Source organism: Alosa alosa, chromosome 21 (assembly GCF_017589495.1).
Source record: "Alosa alosa isolate M-15738 ecotype Scorff River chromosome 21, AALO_Geno_1.1, whole genome shotgun sequence".
NCBI classification, from domain to species: Eukaryota; Metazoa; Chordata; class Actinopteri; order Clupeiformes; family Clupeidae; genus Alosa; species Alosa alosa.
Window position 1 is genome coordinate 15,457,246 of NC_063209.1, and position 12,500 is coordinate 15,469,745.

Below are 12,500 nucleotides of genomic sequence, written 5' to 3' on the forward strand. Positions count from 1 at the left end.
AACGTGTGTGTGTGTGTCTAATATTCATTCAACATGGGGGAAAGGTAATAGAGTTGTAGTCTTTCATGGTATATGTGTTTCATGGTAATGTGTGTGTGAGTGAGTGAGTGAGTGAGTGAGTGCGCTGGAGAGGGTAAGAAATAATGACTGGGAAAGAGGTACAGTAGACAAGGATGAAAGGAGGAAGAAAAGAGGAACTGAAAATGAGGCAAAGGACTATTTTCATGTAGTCCATTTTCTCTCTATTTCCCTGTACATTGCACACACCACCTGCCTGTTGCCACTTTTCTGATACGGCCTCACATACCTCACAATCAATGCTTTTCAGGAGTGGCGATTTTGACAATTCAGATCTACAATTCACACACTCTCTGCCATTTTACAACAAAGTTCACAATTTTATGACTTACTCACTAAACGGAAACCCTCAGTTGGCCGCGTTCTGACTACATATTTTTGACCGTACTCCATAAAGGCTGTACTCTCATATGACACAGTCTGTCTGAGGCTGTGTAGTGGTAAAGAAGGCATTGGTATCTGGATTCCAAACAGAGAGAGTGTGTGAAGTGGGCAAGTGGCGTCATGACAACGGCCCGGATTGACAGCCCAAGGCCTCTCTTAGCAGTGATTGGGACGGACTCAATATTACTACTACAGTCCCTCTGTTAGGTCAACCTCTTAACTGCTTTTTTAGAAATCAAATGGCGTCCTCAAGTTGGTGATTAAGCCCTGAGAGAAAGAAAGCCAATCTTCCACACACACTCTCACTCACTCACTCACAGACGTTGAACTCTGTTGGGTAGGTAAACATTACTGCTGCTTCCTCACTATGACGATGACAAACCATTTGTATAATACTTTAGGGCGGAGACTAGAGAGATTATAGTTTGTCTTGGTGTGTCCAGGACCAGGATACAGTGGAAATGTGTCAGAGAGCCAACGTCTTATGCAAATTTGTTTAAACAGGTTTTTTTTTCCTTTTTAAGCCTTCCAGATACTAGCCTTTGTTGACAAGAACTACAAAGGGAATCTGGTATTTGAAAACAGAGTTTGAAAAAATGTTAAAGCATCGTCAGAAAAACTGCCACAGGGTCTGCATGAATAACTGAATACAGGGGGAACATGTGTCACAACATATTATATTTAACTGTCTATGGGAAAATCCTGGAAGTACAGTGTGAGGCAACGTGTTGCTCGAAGTTCCATATAAGCAGATCTTCATCATGACCCTTGCAGCACGAACTCACCTTATCATCGCTGCACTTTTTGATCAGGGCTTCCCGAGTCTGGAGTTTGCCTTCCATCACGCTGAAGTCTCCATCTTTCTGCTCGATCTGTTTCCTGTGCGTGTCCACCTGCACCATCAGCTCCGAGTTCCGCTTCTCCAGGCGGCTGCGCGCCGCGTCCGTCCGCTTCACCTGCGTCTGTACCTCGGCGAGCTCGTCCAGCAGACGCCCGTGTTTGTTGGACACGCTCCAGTAGTTGAAAGACAGGATGACGATAACCACCATCAAGGCGATAAAGATGAAGGACGGCAGGCGGCCTCCTCTGCGATTTGCACTGAACCCTACCATCTTCAGACCTTTATTCTACTTTGTTTTCAATAAATAAATAGCTTCCCTTTATTAGTAGGAAATACCACGTTACTTCGCATACACGAACCGTGTACTGACCGCCAGGCTGGCCGGTTGACGTTAGCTAGCAAGCAAGCTAGGCTATCAGACTAACAATATTAATTATAAGACAGTCCATGTCTAGCATTTAGCCAACTGAACAAGAACGGTCTGGTTTGAGGAAAACGACAAATCATAAGCTTTCTTAAACTCGTAGTAGGTACTATTACCTAATTTGTACGTTTCTTACCAAGCTAGCTATCATCCACACAAACCCAACACTTCTGCCTGAAAGGCTTAACAGCAGCAGCAGCGACGTGGCCTGTGTGAGCCACACAAAGCAGACGTTAGCTTGCACTTCAGCAGACCTACCTTGGACAGCACAGCCGTAAATGTTAGCTACTTCAAATTCCCATAACAATTTAACATCCCAGTTTAAATCATAAGTACGACACGTTTTCTCGTTCACACCAACCACCTTTGCAGCCCAACTTAACTGTAGGTTATCTGCCAGCCCAGCGCTCCTCAACTCCTATGTGCTGGCCAATTAATGCACCACGTCACATCAGTAAACAGGAATATGCATTCACTCAATTGTTTTTCAATCATTCATAGCTCGCTTGCTATAAGTTACAGCTAAACTGACCGCTTAACAGTATGCTCTGCAATTAACCTAACGTGATATGTCACGGCACAGTACTTTTATGTGGGCAACGTTAATATAGCTACTTGGCTAGCTTCTTATGTTCGAACACATAGCCTTTCACACTGAAAGACTGAAGTGTGCAACTTGCTAGTACAGCATGGCTGCGCTGTCAAGCAACCCTTGAAGCCTCTCGCTGATTTCCTAGCTGACCAACGTTTCGTTCGCTTCACTGCCACTTGTCTTCCACCAACAGTTGCCAGGATAAAGCCAGAAACAGTAAAAAGCTGGCTAGCTACAGATTGCTACCTTGCTATTGTCAACAAATCCGTAAACCAGGCTTACCCAGGTTGATTTTGGTTGGAGGAAAATCATGAGTGTGAAATCACAACTTGTTCTCTTCTGCCGTTTTAACACAATCAAAACACCCCCGACAAATGTCAAAAGGTCTGTCTGCAGATATGTCAGCTAGGTCGAATGCTAGCGTAGGCTACTTCCTTCTGTATGATCTACAGACTGCTAACCTGAAAGACAATTTACATAGCAAGCTAAGTGTCACATCGCTCAACAAGGTCTGCACAAATAGTAGGCTAGGCTACAAAATGACTAGCAAAATCGAATAACATATTATGCATACCGAATCAAGCTGCAACGTTATACTTCTTCCTACATCCACGTCTAGATGGAGGCAGAAATTCTTATTCGGAAGCGTTCCTCTGCATGTAAGGTGTCAGGGAAATTAAAATTGACAGTTACAATGTCCAATCCCACCAATACAAGTTGTGACTTGCGCTTCAAGGTTAAATGGGATTGGTTTACCTTATAATAGGGTGGGTGGGCGGGCAATACTTTGCTAGAATGAACCGAAAACTCAGAAGGACGGTGGCGTGAACAAAATTGTAGATGTGGCTCTCAAAGTTCCGCGTTCGTTGCAGACATAGCCTATCAGAAATATGCCTATTACCCCCGAGTAACGTGATTGCTTGATGAGAAAAACTTAATGAGAAAACACCGTGTTGGGAGAGGTGGGGCGTCGGGGTAAACATAGCCATTTAAAACAACAAAGGTGTTAAGCTATGTGTTTTTTTAAGTGATTTATGTGGGAAAAGATATGAAAAGATAATGAAGGCCTAAAAAGATGCGTGCCTGAAAAGATATGAAAAGATAGGCCTACTTACCTAGTATTTGCATTATATGTTTATTATAACAATTATATTATATAACAATTAGTTCACGCATGTGGACTGTGCGTAAGAAGCGAGTGAAGTCTATGAAAATCTGTGTTTTGGCCTATCACTGAATTACAGTTTCCCCCCATTCTTCTGTTGCTACGATTTGTTTAAACTTAATAAGAACATCATATTCTGTTAATAATTTATTATGACTTTTAGAAAGTAGGCTAATGCTCCAACTGCTGGATTATCATGTGAAGGCCAGTGGTTTAATGCAATTATCATACAGATGATATGAACTTACAAACAAACCATTGGAGTTTTTTTTTTTTTTAAAGGCCCCTTGAAGAGTGAAGAGTAAGCTATTTGTTGACTGCTTCAGCAGCAGTCTCCATTCCAAGGTTGACTCAAAATCAAGTTTTACTGGAATCACTGAAAGCAGGCAACACCTCTGTTTGACTAAGTTGGGCTACTGTGTTGAAATCGTTCACAGAGTGATGTTCCGAAAGCCTATACTTTTTTGAGGTACATATAGGCTGCCTATAAAAAGTATCCACTCCCCTTGGATATTTCCCCTTTTATTGTTTTAATAAATGGAATCTTTGCCAATTTAATTTCACCATTTTTTACAATAATTTACAAAAAATCCCCTCTTTAATGTCAAAGTGAAAGCAACATTTTACAAAGTAATGTTAATTAATTATAAATATATAGGTAATAAACTTCAGGAGGAAGAAGAGCAGCCTCGTCTTGGTGATTTAAAAGTTACTCTGTAACTCTGTCCACCCCCTGCACTGGTCAGACTGAGCTTCAGGCCACATGCAGGTGCCTTACCTCATACTGTAGTCTGCACACAGAGCCACTGAGCTCCTTTTCTCAGACACAAGTGATAGCTTACATATCCACAGGGCGCTGTAAGTTCTGGATGTAAACAAAATTAAGCTAGCACCATAGCAGCATACATGAATATGTTCCTGTTCTATATTGAAGCAGAGTTTTTCATTTGTGTTTCTTCAGATTGCATTGAAGTAGACCCCATTAAGTTATTATGCTGATTTTGATACTGTACTGTATGGATGGTAGCTGGACATGCTTTGAAGTCATAGGATTTAATAATACAGTGCTGGGGACAGATCAGATGGCCAGAGACTTGAGACTTTACTTGTGACAAAATACTTGAGACTTGACTTAAACTTAACTCTTCAAAGACCTGAGACTTGACTTGGACTCAAGCTCAAAGACTTGAGACTCGACTTGGACTTGGACAAAAAATGACTTTTGAACATCTCTGTAAAGGCAAAGTTTCAAGCAGAGTTCAGCACAAAGTGTTTTACAAAATGCTAAAAACCAAAACAGTCTGTAAACTACAGGTTTATAGTTCAACCTTGACTGGTTGAAGATGGAGGGTTAAAACATTTCTCCAAATTGTACTTTAAAGTCTCTCTAGTCAGTCAGGCTTTAAAGAAATCCTTGACATGTGTCTGCAGTGAGGTATACTTTTTCAACACAAAAAGATGGAAAACATAATGACCATGACTTTCCATTTGTGTGCACTTAACTCTGTCTGTGGGCAGAATGTACACAATTTGTGTCCACATTAAGGGTTTGTTGTGGCTTAGTGTCTCAGTGGACATGAAAAGCCAATACCTCAGTGTACCTGGTGTCTTTGCAAGTGCACCAATTGTGGTTGCCACAGTTTCCTTTTGCTTGTCTTTGCTACACCTGCAGTCTCTTGGTGAGGACAAGCTATAATATATTAGCCGCTACTTTTGTCAGCTGTTTTCAAGGCCTTAATCTAATTTAAGTGAGGGTAAAATAAGGTCAAATTGTTAAAAATTGGATCCTCTCCAGGGAATGTTTTCTGTTTGTGTAAGGCACCTTGGAACAATTTCATTGTAGGCATGTGTAGACCAGGACTCTAAGGCTTTGGTTGCTAGGACACCTGCCCTGACACACATAAGTCTGCTAGCATCTGCTAAATAGCCAGCGGCAAATGTTTGGTGTCATCTTATCAGTTCGGTTTTTCATAACGTAATAACCACACATGAACAAAAACAACTTTGAACTCAAATTTGACCTCATGCTGTTGTTGTTGATCATAGATAGATACTTTATTCAAATCTAGTCAGCTTGAGAGAAGGAGGGGATATTTAGTAGTAATAGCACTGATCCATACCCCTTGTCGTGCACATAGCCTACTACTGAAGTTATATTTGGCCCAGTGAGACTAACATCTCACATCACTGTACTTCTGGAAATGCAGCACTCAGCAGTTTCATACACATATACACACACTCACAAATCAGCAGTCTGAGAGCCTTAGATCTTACTTTGTCACAATGTTCCCCTCTAAATTATCATCACACACACACACACACACACAAGTAACTCCAGGGCCAAGAAATCCTTCATGTGAGGTTTTGGTCCCACTAATCCATCTTCATGTGAGGTGTCAGGGGGCACATGATGGAGCGGGACTGTCTCTGAGGGTGATGCATGAGGCTCTGGATGTTTCTAAACGCTCCTCGTTAGTCATAATGAGAAGTGTTGCTTTCTCTATTCTGTACAGAAGGCAATTTGTCTCAGGTCTCCACCACCACTATCATATTCAACTTCTGCTCCTTCTACTACTCCTCCTCTTCTTCATTTTTCTCCTCTTTTTCTCTCTCATCCTCCTCTTATTTCTACTCTTCTGTAGGGCTCTCATATGTGGACGTAAAATACATATGCGGCATTTTGCATTATAACATTTTGTTTATTCACGTGGAGCTTTTGTAACCCGGCTCTGACCGTCCACGTACTGTACTTCCGCTCAATTTCATTTCGCTTTTTTGCACGAAGAGAGGCAAAGCCAAGAGTCTGGTTTACAAGGCTAGAGCTTTTGTGCATCATGAGGGGACTTATTATGTCGCCTTATACCTTTCTGTTCCATTCATATTTGTTAGAATAGCCGCCTGTCTCAAATACTGTAAACTTTATGATAGGAGAGAATGAATCATAAATGTCAGACTGAACAGAAAACACAAGACTCCCCAGATAAAAACCCATATCTTTTTTTTTTATTATTGTAATGCTGATAGGAACCTTCACACACTGAGGTAAGTGAGATAATCCAGAGCAGTAGAGAACGTCACACAGGCCCCCTCTGCAGCACACAACGACACCACCAACGCCACCACTCGGCTCCAAAACAAAAATAACTACAGAGGTCAGCAGTGTTCCTAGTCTCCTGTTCACTTTCACAGTTTGGTTGAGAGGTCTGTCCGTCGCCTTGACCACCGTCCATCTCACGTCAGAGCCAGCGATGTCTGGCCGACTGAGATGCTGCTGATGCAGGTCTGAAATGAGTTTTGCTTTGAATGATGTAAAAAATAAATATTCTTTAGTCCATCTGTTCTTTTCAGGTCTTTTTTGTTTACTTGTTGAATTGTTTTGTTTTGTTTACTTGCTTGTTTGTTTGTTTGTTTATTGGCATGAGGGAAGTCCCTCCAAGAGATGATGAGCTGTGTGTGTGTGAGTGTGTACGTGTATGTGTGTGTGTGTGTGTGTTAATGCTACAATTTTTTGCTGCTGATGAAGGTCATGACCTTGGCACTTCCCCCTTTTTAAGGGCACTGCAGGTTGTGGGCGTCAGAGGTCAGAGTTCAAGGGGAGGGGTCAGAGTATGGTCTCTCTGCAGACACTGATGAGGCTGTGTGGGCGGTTGGGGGCGGTGGGGCCAGGGGCAGAGGCGGGGGCAGATCCTGGGGGTTGGGAGGGGTCCGAGGGGGTCGGAGCGCTGGGAGAGGAGTGGCGCAGACGCACCGGCGTACAGGGGGAACTCAGAGCACCGCAGCTCTGCAGGTGGAGGTCCTCATGGAGGCGCTTCCTAGGGCTTCCCGCCACCCGCTGGGACTGGGTCATCACCTGAGGGTCAACACACAGGTTGGAAGACATCAGCAGTTGACCACATGTCCACTTACACACTGCCACAGAAGGGGGCGCTAGAGAGCAAACGGGGTGCCCATTACTTTACACAAAACCTTCCGAGGATGGGAAAGGGGTTTATTCTGTTTTGTCTGTGTAATTGAATGCTTTCTGTAACAGACTGTACATAAAATTGACACCATGTCCTGACAGAAATAAAAAATACATATGTCACAAAAATATGTTATATAACGTAACATTTAAATAAAATATTAGCAGTAATTTTGAGAATATTGTATTCAGATGGACTGGAATTTGTATATTCAGACTAGATTCACCCATGACTGCTCTACAATAGTCTTTAGAGTGTGTGTTTGGAGTGTTTGGAATGTGTGTGTATGTGTGTGTGTATGCGTGTGTGCGTGTGTGTGTGTGAGGTGGTGTGTGTGTGTGTGTGTGTGTGTGTGTGAGGTGTGTGTGTGAGGTGTGTGTGTGTGTGTGTGTTTGTGTCCTGTGTTCAGCAGCCGGGAGATTGTGTTCCTCCTTGGAAGTGTTCCCGCTCTGATTCCCAGATCTGATGTTGATTGCAGTTGATTGCAGATGCAATTACGACTTTTCCCTAGTGTGTGTGTGTGTGTGTGTGTGAGGTGTGTGTGTGTGTGTGTATTCCCACCTGATCTATGATGTTGGCACTGAAGATGGCCTCGTCCATGTGCCTCTCATCGGACTTGATGACGTAGCGGATGCTGTTGACCACCTGCTGGATCTCTGGGGGCAGGCTGCAGCTGGACTGCTCCAGGAACTTGGCCACCAGCACCTTGGTGTCCTTGTAGGTCTTGAAGTCGGCCAGCGAGTGCGGACGCTCCTGGGGGGTCGCCGACGGCAACGTCCGGGGCTTCAGACGAAGCTCCGCCTTGCCCCCCTCCCTTGCCTTACGGCCCCCACTGCGGGAGATGGGTTTGGGGGGGCCCTGCATAGATGCTGTTGCTTCTGGTTGCTCTGAAGAATCTGTGTGTTGGTAAGGGGAAATTAAAACATTGGCTTAAAAATGGCTTGTAACTTAGGGTAACACTTTACTTGACAGTATCGACATAAGAGTGACATGACACTGTCATGACACATGAACCCTAACCCTAACCCTAACCTCTAACCTCTAACCCTAGTCCTAACCCTTACCCCTAACTCTAACCCTAACCCTAACTTGTTATGACAAAAAAACGAATGACACTTAATAACAGAAGTGTTATGTCATAAACGTTTATGACTTGTTTGTGACACGTTCATGACAGTGCCATGTCACTCTTATGTCGATACTGTCAAGTAAAGTGTAACCTAACTTTGTTCATTGACATTTCACATCTTAACCACATGTAACTAAGAATGATTAATTGAACTCCTCAAAACCACTAATTATCCCATGACTACTTAACTATTTTAAGTGGCCTTCATATAAAACTCATTAATGATGCTAATTCAGTCCAGCCAACTCATTATGTCTGAACGGCAAGAGACAGAGGGCCAGATGTACGTACATTTGCGAACGTAGCGTTATCAGCGCCAGGGACACCGCAGATTGCGAACGCTGACAGACCCAAGTTTCCGTCGTATTTATCAATCGTTCAATCCTTAGTGTAAACTGCGCCTTTCTCTGCCCTTCACCGCCCATAAACGCAATTTACGAACTTCCACAACTGAATGGCAGCGCCTACAAGCGCAGTTGAATGAAGTTCTGAAGTAACTGAGTTAAAAGAATCAAACGTTTAGCGATCATGAAATAATACCATCCATGATAAGATGTCAACAAGCAGGGAGATAATGAAGATCAGTAGTTCTACTCAAACTACTTGTGCACGTTGGCTATGGAAGATTGGTCAAATCTAGCAAGTAGGAAAGTTTAAGTGAATGACGTGAAAGTGAAAGTAAGACATGCGAAAGGCCAACGAAAGTTAAGGTTGCTTTTGGTAGTACAAATACTTTCACCACAAAAACTGGTGTTCTAAATAGCGATTCTGTTGTCTTTGAAAGGTTCTCTTATTGACGCATTGAACTGCAATGTGGATTAACACCTGCTTTTACAAGGCGGAAGTATTTAGGCGCAGAATAGATGTGCACTTTCAGGAGCAGTTTTTGTACATACCGCGGAATACATAATTAGGCGCTCTTTACTCTTCCCCTCCCATCTTTTTACGCTAAACTCCCACTTTCCCCTGGATCCTCCCATGAATGCATATGCATGACATGACAATCGCAATCTGCCACTTTCAGCTCCCGCGATAGGCAGTTTGCGCTTTTACATCATTGCGGCCTGTTTGTACATACCTCGCAATGATTTTACACGCACATTGCGAAACAAATACGCCTGAAATGCGCAAAAACGTTAGTACATCTGGCCCAGAATGTCAAAGTAATAGCTTATGCAATCAGGTTGGTGATTGATTGGTAGGGGTTAAAAGCTGATCTACGACTTTCTGAGAACACACCATACCTGGCTCAGGTGAGATTTGTGGGGAGGAGCCTTCAGGGGGCTGGTTACCTGGAGAAGTGCAGGTACAGCTGTCACCTGTTCAGTGAGAGAGGCAGGTAAAGCATCCCAACAAACAGGTTAGATAAGCATCAGACGTAAGTCAGAATGTAGGCTACTGGAGAAGAAAGGGGGGCTGAATACAAAGACTTCAAGACACCTAACCCTAACCTTAACCCTTGCCTATCCCTAGTGCCTTCCATGCAGTGCTGCCTGGAAGACAACGTTGGGGGCTTAAAACACCAAAAGGCATAGTGATGGTTGATAGTTGCTTATCAGTTAAACACAACATGACTGGAAGACAACAGTAGTTATCATAACAACAGTAAAAAAAAAGGTTTTATCTAAAGTGTCAGCAACTTTGTAACCAAACTAGTTCCTGCAGCACAGTGGAAAAGCAAAACATACGAAGCACTGAGCAGTGAGCCTGATTACTTTTGTTATCATGTGGAGCGCTGGACACAGCCTTATAGCTTTTAGTGTTGTGATGCTGTGAAGAGCTTATCATTATGGCACTATAAGATAAAGTAAGCTGAGGCAATTAGAGAGAGAATCAGACATACAAACAGCAAGAAAGAGAGAGGGAGAGAGAGAGAGAGAGAGAGTAATGTGCGTGGACAAATGTACCTCTGGACTCTGACGTACAGGACACAGGGTCACTGGTGGATCGCACTATCCGTGCAAGCTTCCGGTACCTTCTCCGCCTGTCCGGAGCGCCATGGACGATCAGAGAGGGCTTAGGCCGAGGCCGGGCAGGGACCCAGATGTGTGTGGAGGAGGAGGAGGAGGAGGAGGAAGGAGACCAGACGCTGAAGCAGAGGCGGGCACCGCGGGAGCGTGCGTGAGAGGAGGAGGGGGGCGAGGGCTGGGTGGGAGTGGATGCCCCAGGAGCCCCGTGGCTGGTGGTGGTGCTGCTGGTGGTGGTGGTGGGGGGCCCTACGGCAGCAGAGCAGCAGCAGGAGGGGGCAGCAGACGGGGAGGCCGCGACCGACAGTGTCATCTTTCTGCCGGACCGGGAATTCCGCGGCTGGGAGGATTCCGAGATTTGGGAATTCCGGGAGCAGCATTCCCGTTCGTCCTCGTCTCCTGCGGCAGCAACGTTTTCCGAGGAGCGGGAGGTGGGTGTCGGGGGTTGACGGAGGCGCTGGGGGGTGGAGCGGCGGCTGCTGTGCTCCAGGCTGGTGCAGCTGCCGTCAGTTGGGGTGGCCGTAGGGGCGGCGTTCCGGAGAGTTCCGTAGGGGGACATGTCAGAACCCTGCACCTCCAGGGAACAGAGGTCCTCCGACGAGCAGTTGGGGTCGGGCAGATCCGCCAGCTCCGACACCATCAGAGATGCACTGTCCACTGAGGCTGGAATCACACACACACAATAACACACACGCACACAGACAGACAAATGGACAGACAGACAGAGAGGCAGGCAGAGAGACACACAGACAAAAAGAAAACACAGTCAGTCAGAGACTTTGGAAAATAAAAACCTATTTTTAGAAGAAAAGTCTCCTGCTTTCCTGCTTTATAGTGGCAAATGCAGAGAAGCCGGGGTCTTATTGTCTGGGCACTTCCATTAAGCTTAGCTTCCCTGGCAAATCTCTGAATAGGGCCCCCTATCTGAGATCCGAAAGCCCTCCCAGTGCTCACCAGAGAGGTTAGCCACACTGACAGATCAGCCTCACAAAAGCACTGCAGCAAAAGGGTCACCTTCCCTGCTCACTGTGCCAGCACACACACACACACACACACACATTCACACATTCACACACACACACACACACACACACACACACACACACACACACACACACAGCACGCACAATGCACCAGGATGATCCCCAGCATATGGGGGAGTCTTTAAGAACATTCAGTGTGTGACAGCCTGATGTCTACTGCTAGCTATAGCTTAGCTACAGCGATAGCTTCTTTCTCACACTCTTACTCCATTTGGTGGTGAATAAAACGGAATTGACCTTGACTTTTGTCCCCACCAAATCCAACTATTCATTACAGATCCATTCCTACCTTTCTGGATGGGTTACAGTTATGTGAAATATATGTGCAAATGACAGCATCCCGCTGAGAATTTAGAAGTGTATGGATTAAACGATAGGAGCTTTTCTTCACTTTCCATTAAGCAATACAAAACAAGCATGGGTCAAATTCCCCTTGGAGTATTCACTCTGTGTTTGGGGGTGCAAGAGAGAGATCGTGTGTGTGTGTGTGTGTGTGTGTGTGTGTGTGAGAGTGTGTGTGTGTGTGTGTGTATGTGTGTGTGTCATTACCTTGGGTGCTGAGGCCAGCTGTTGTGTTGCGATCACACAGACTTGACTCTGTGGCCTGCTGCTCCAGACTGGTGGTGACCTGAGAGGAAGATGGCGGAAGAGAGAGAAAAAGGAGGAAGGAAGAGATCAGAAACAAAATCACACTTAAGTTGTAATTGTGTCACTCGACACAGCATTGTGTACAGAGGAACATTTTCCATGCTGTGTATTTGTTTACACAGATTAAGGTGCCATATGTCACTCCTTGAGCACCTGAGAGAGAGAGAGAGAGAGAGAGAGAGAGAGGGGAGAGAGAGAGAGAAGGGTGTCAGAGGAGAGGGGAAGAAGAGGAGGAGGAGGGGAAACAAGCACCCGAACATCTGGATG

The 12,500-nt window shown here is 44.9% G+C and overlaps 2 protein-coding genes across 4 annotated transcripts in view; both read right to left on the minus strand.

Annotated features, from left to right (window-relative positions):
* The window catches only part of golm2 (golgi membrane protein 2), a 19,913-nt gene extending 16,927 nt beyond the window's left edge, over positions 1 to 2,986 (minus strand). The window contains exons 1-2 of one of the 3 annotated variants that reach the window (XM_048231649.1): positions 2,894 to 2,986; positions 1,248 to 2,780 (exon numbers count right to left, since the gene is read on the minus strand). In XM_048231649.1, coding sequence (XP_048087606.1) covers positions 1,248 to 1,574 — 327 coding nt within the window. In that variant the 5' untranslated portion in view covers positions 1,575 to 2,780; positions 2,894 to 2,986. Of the gene's footprint in view, positions 1 to 1,247 lie in introns of all 3 variants that reach the window. The other 2 variants (XM_048231648.1, XM_048231650.1) reach the window with 2 other exon arrangements.
* A 3,491-nt stretch (positions 2,987 to 6,477) lies between these two features.
* fam189a1 (family with sequence similarity 189 member A1) overlaps positions 6,478 to 12,500 on the minus strand; it is a 167,661-nt gene continuing 161,638 nt past the window's right edge. The window contains 5 exon segments of the mRNA XM_048231873.1: positions 6,478 to 7,334; positions 8,008 to 8,342; positions 9,820 to 9,894; positions 10,483 to 11,205; positions 12,135 to 12,213. Coding sequence (XP_048087830.1) covers positions 7,086 to 7,334; positions 8,008 to 8,342; positions 9,820 to 9,894; positions 10,483 to 11,205; positions 12,135 to 12,213 — 1,461 coding nt within the window. The 3' untranslated portion in view covers positions 6,478 to 7,085.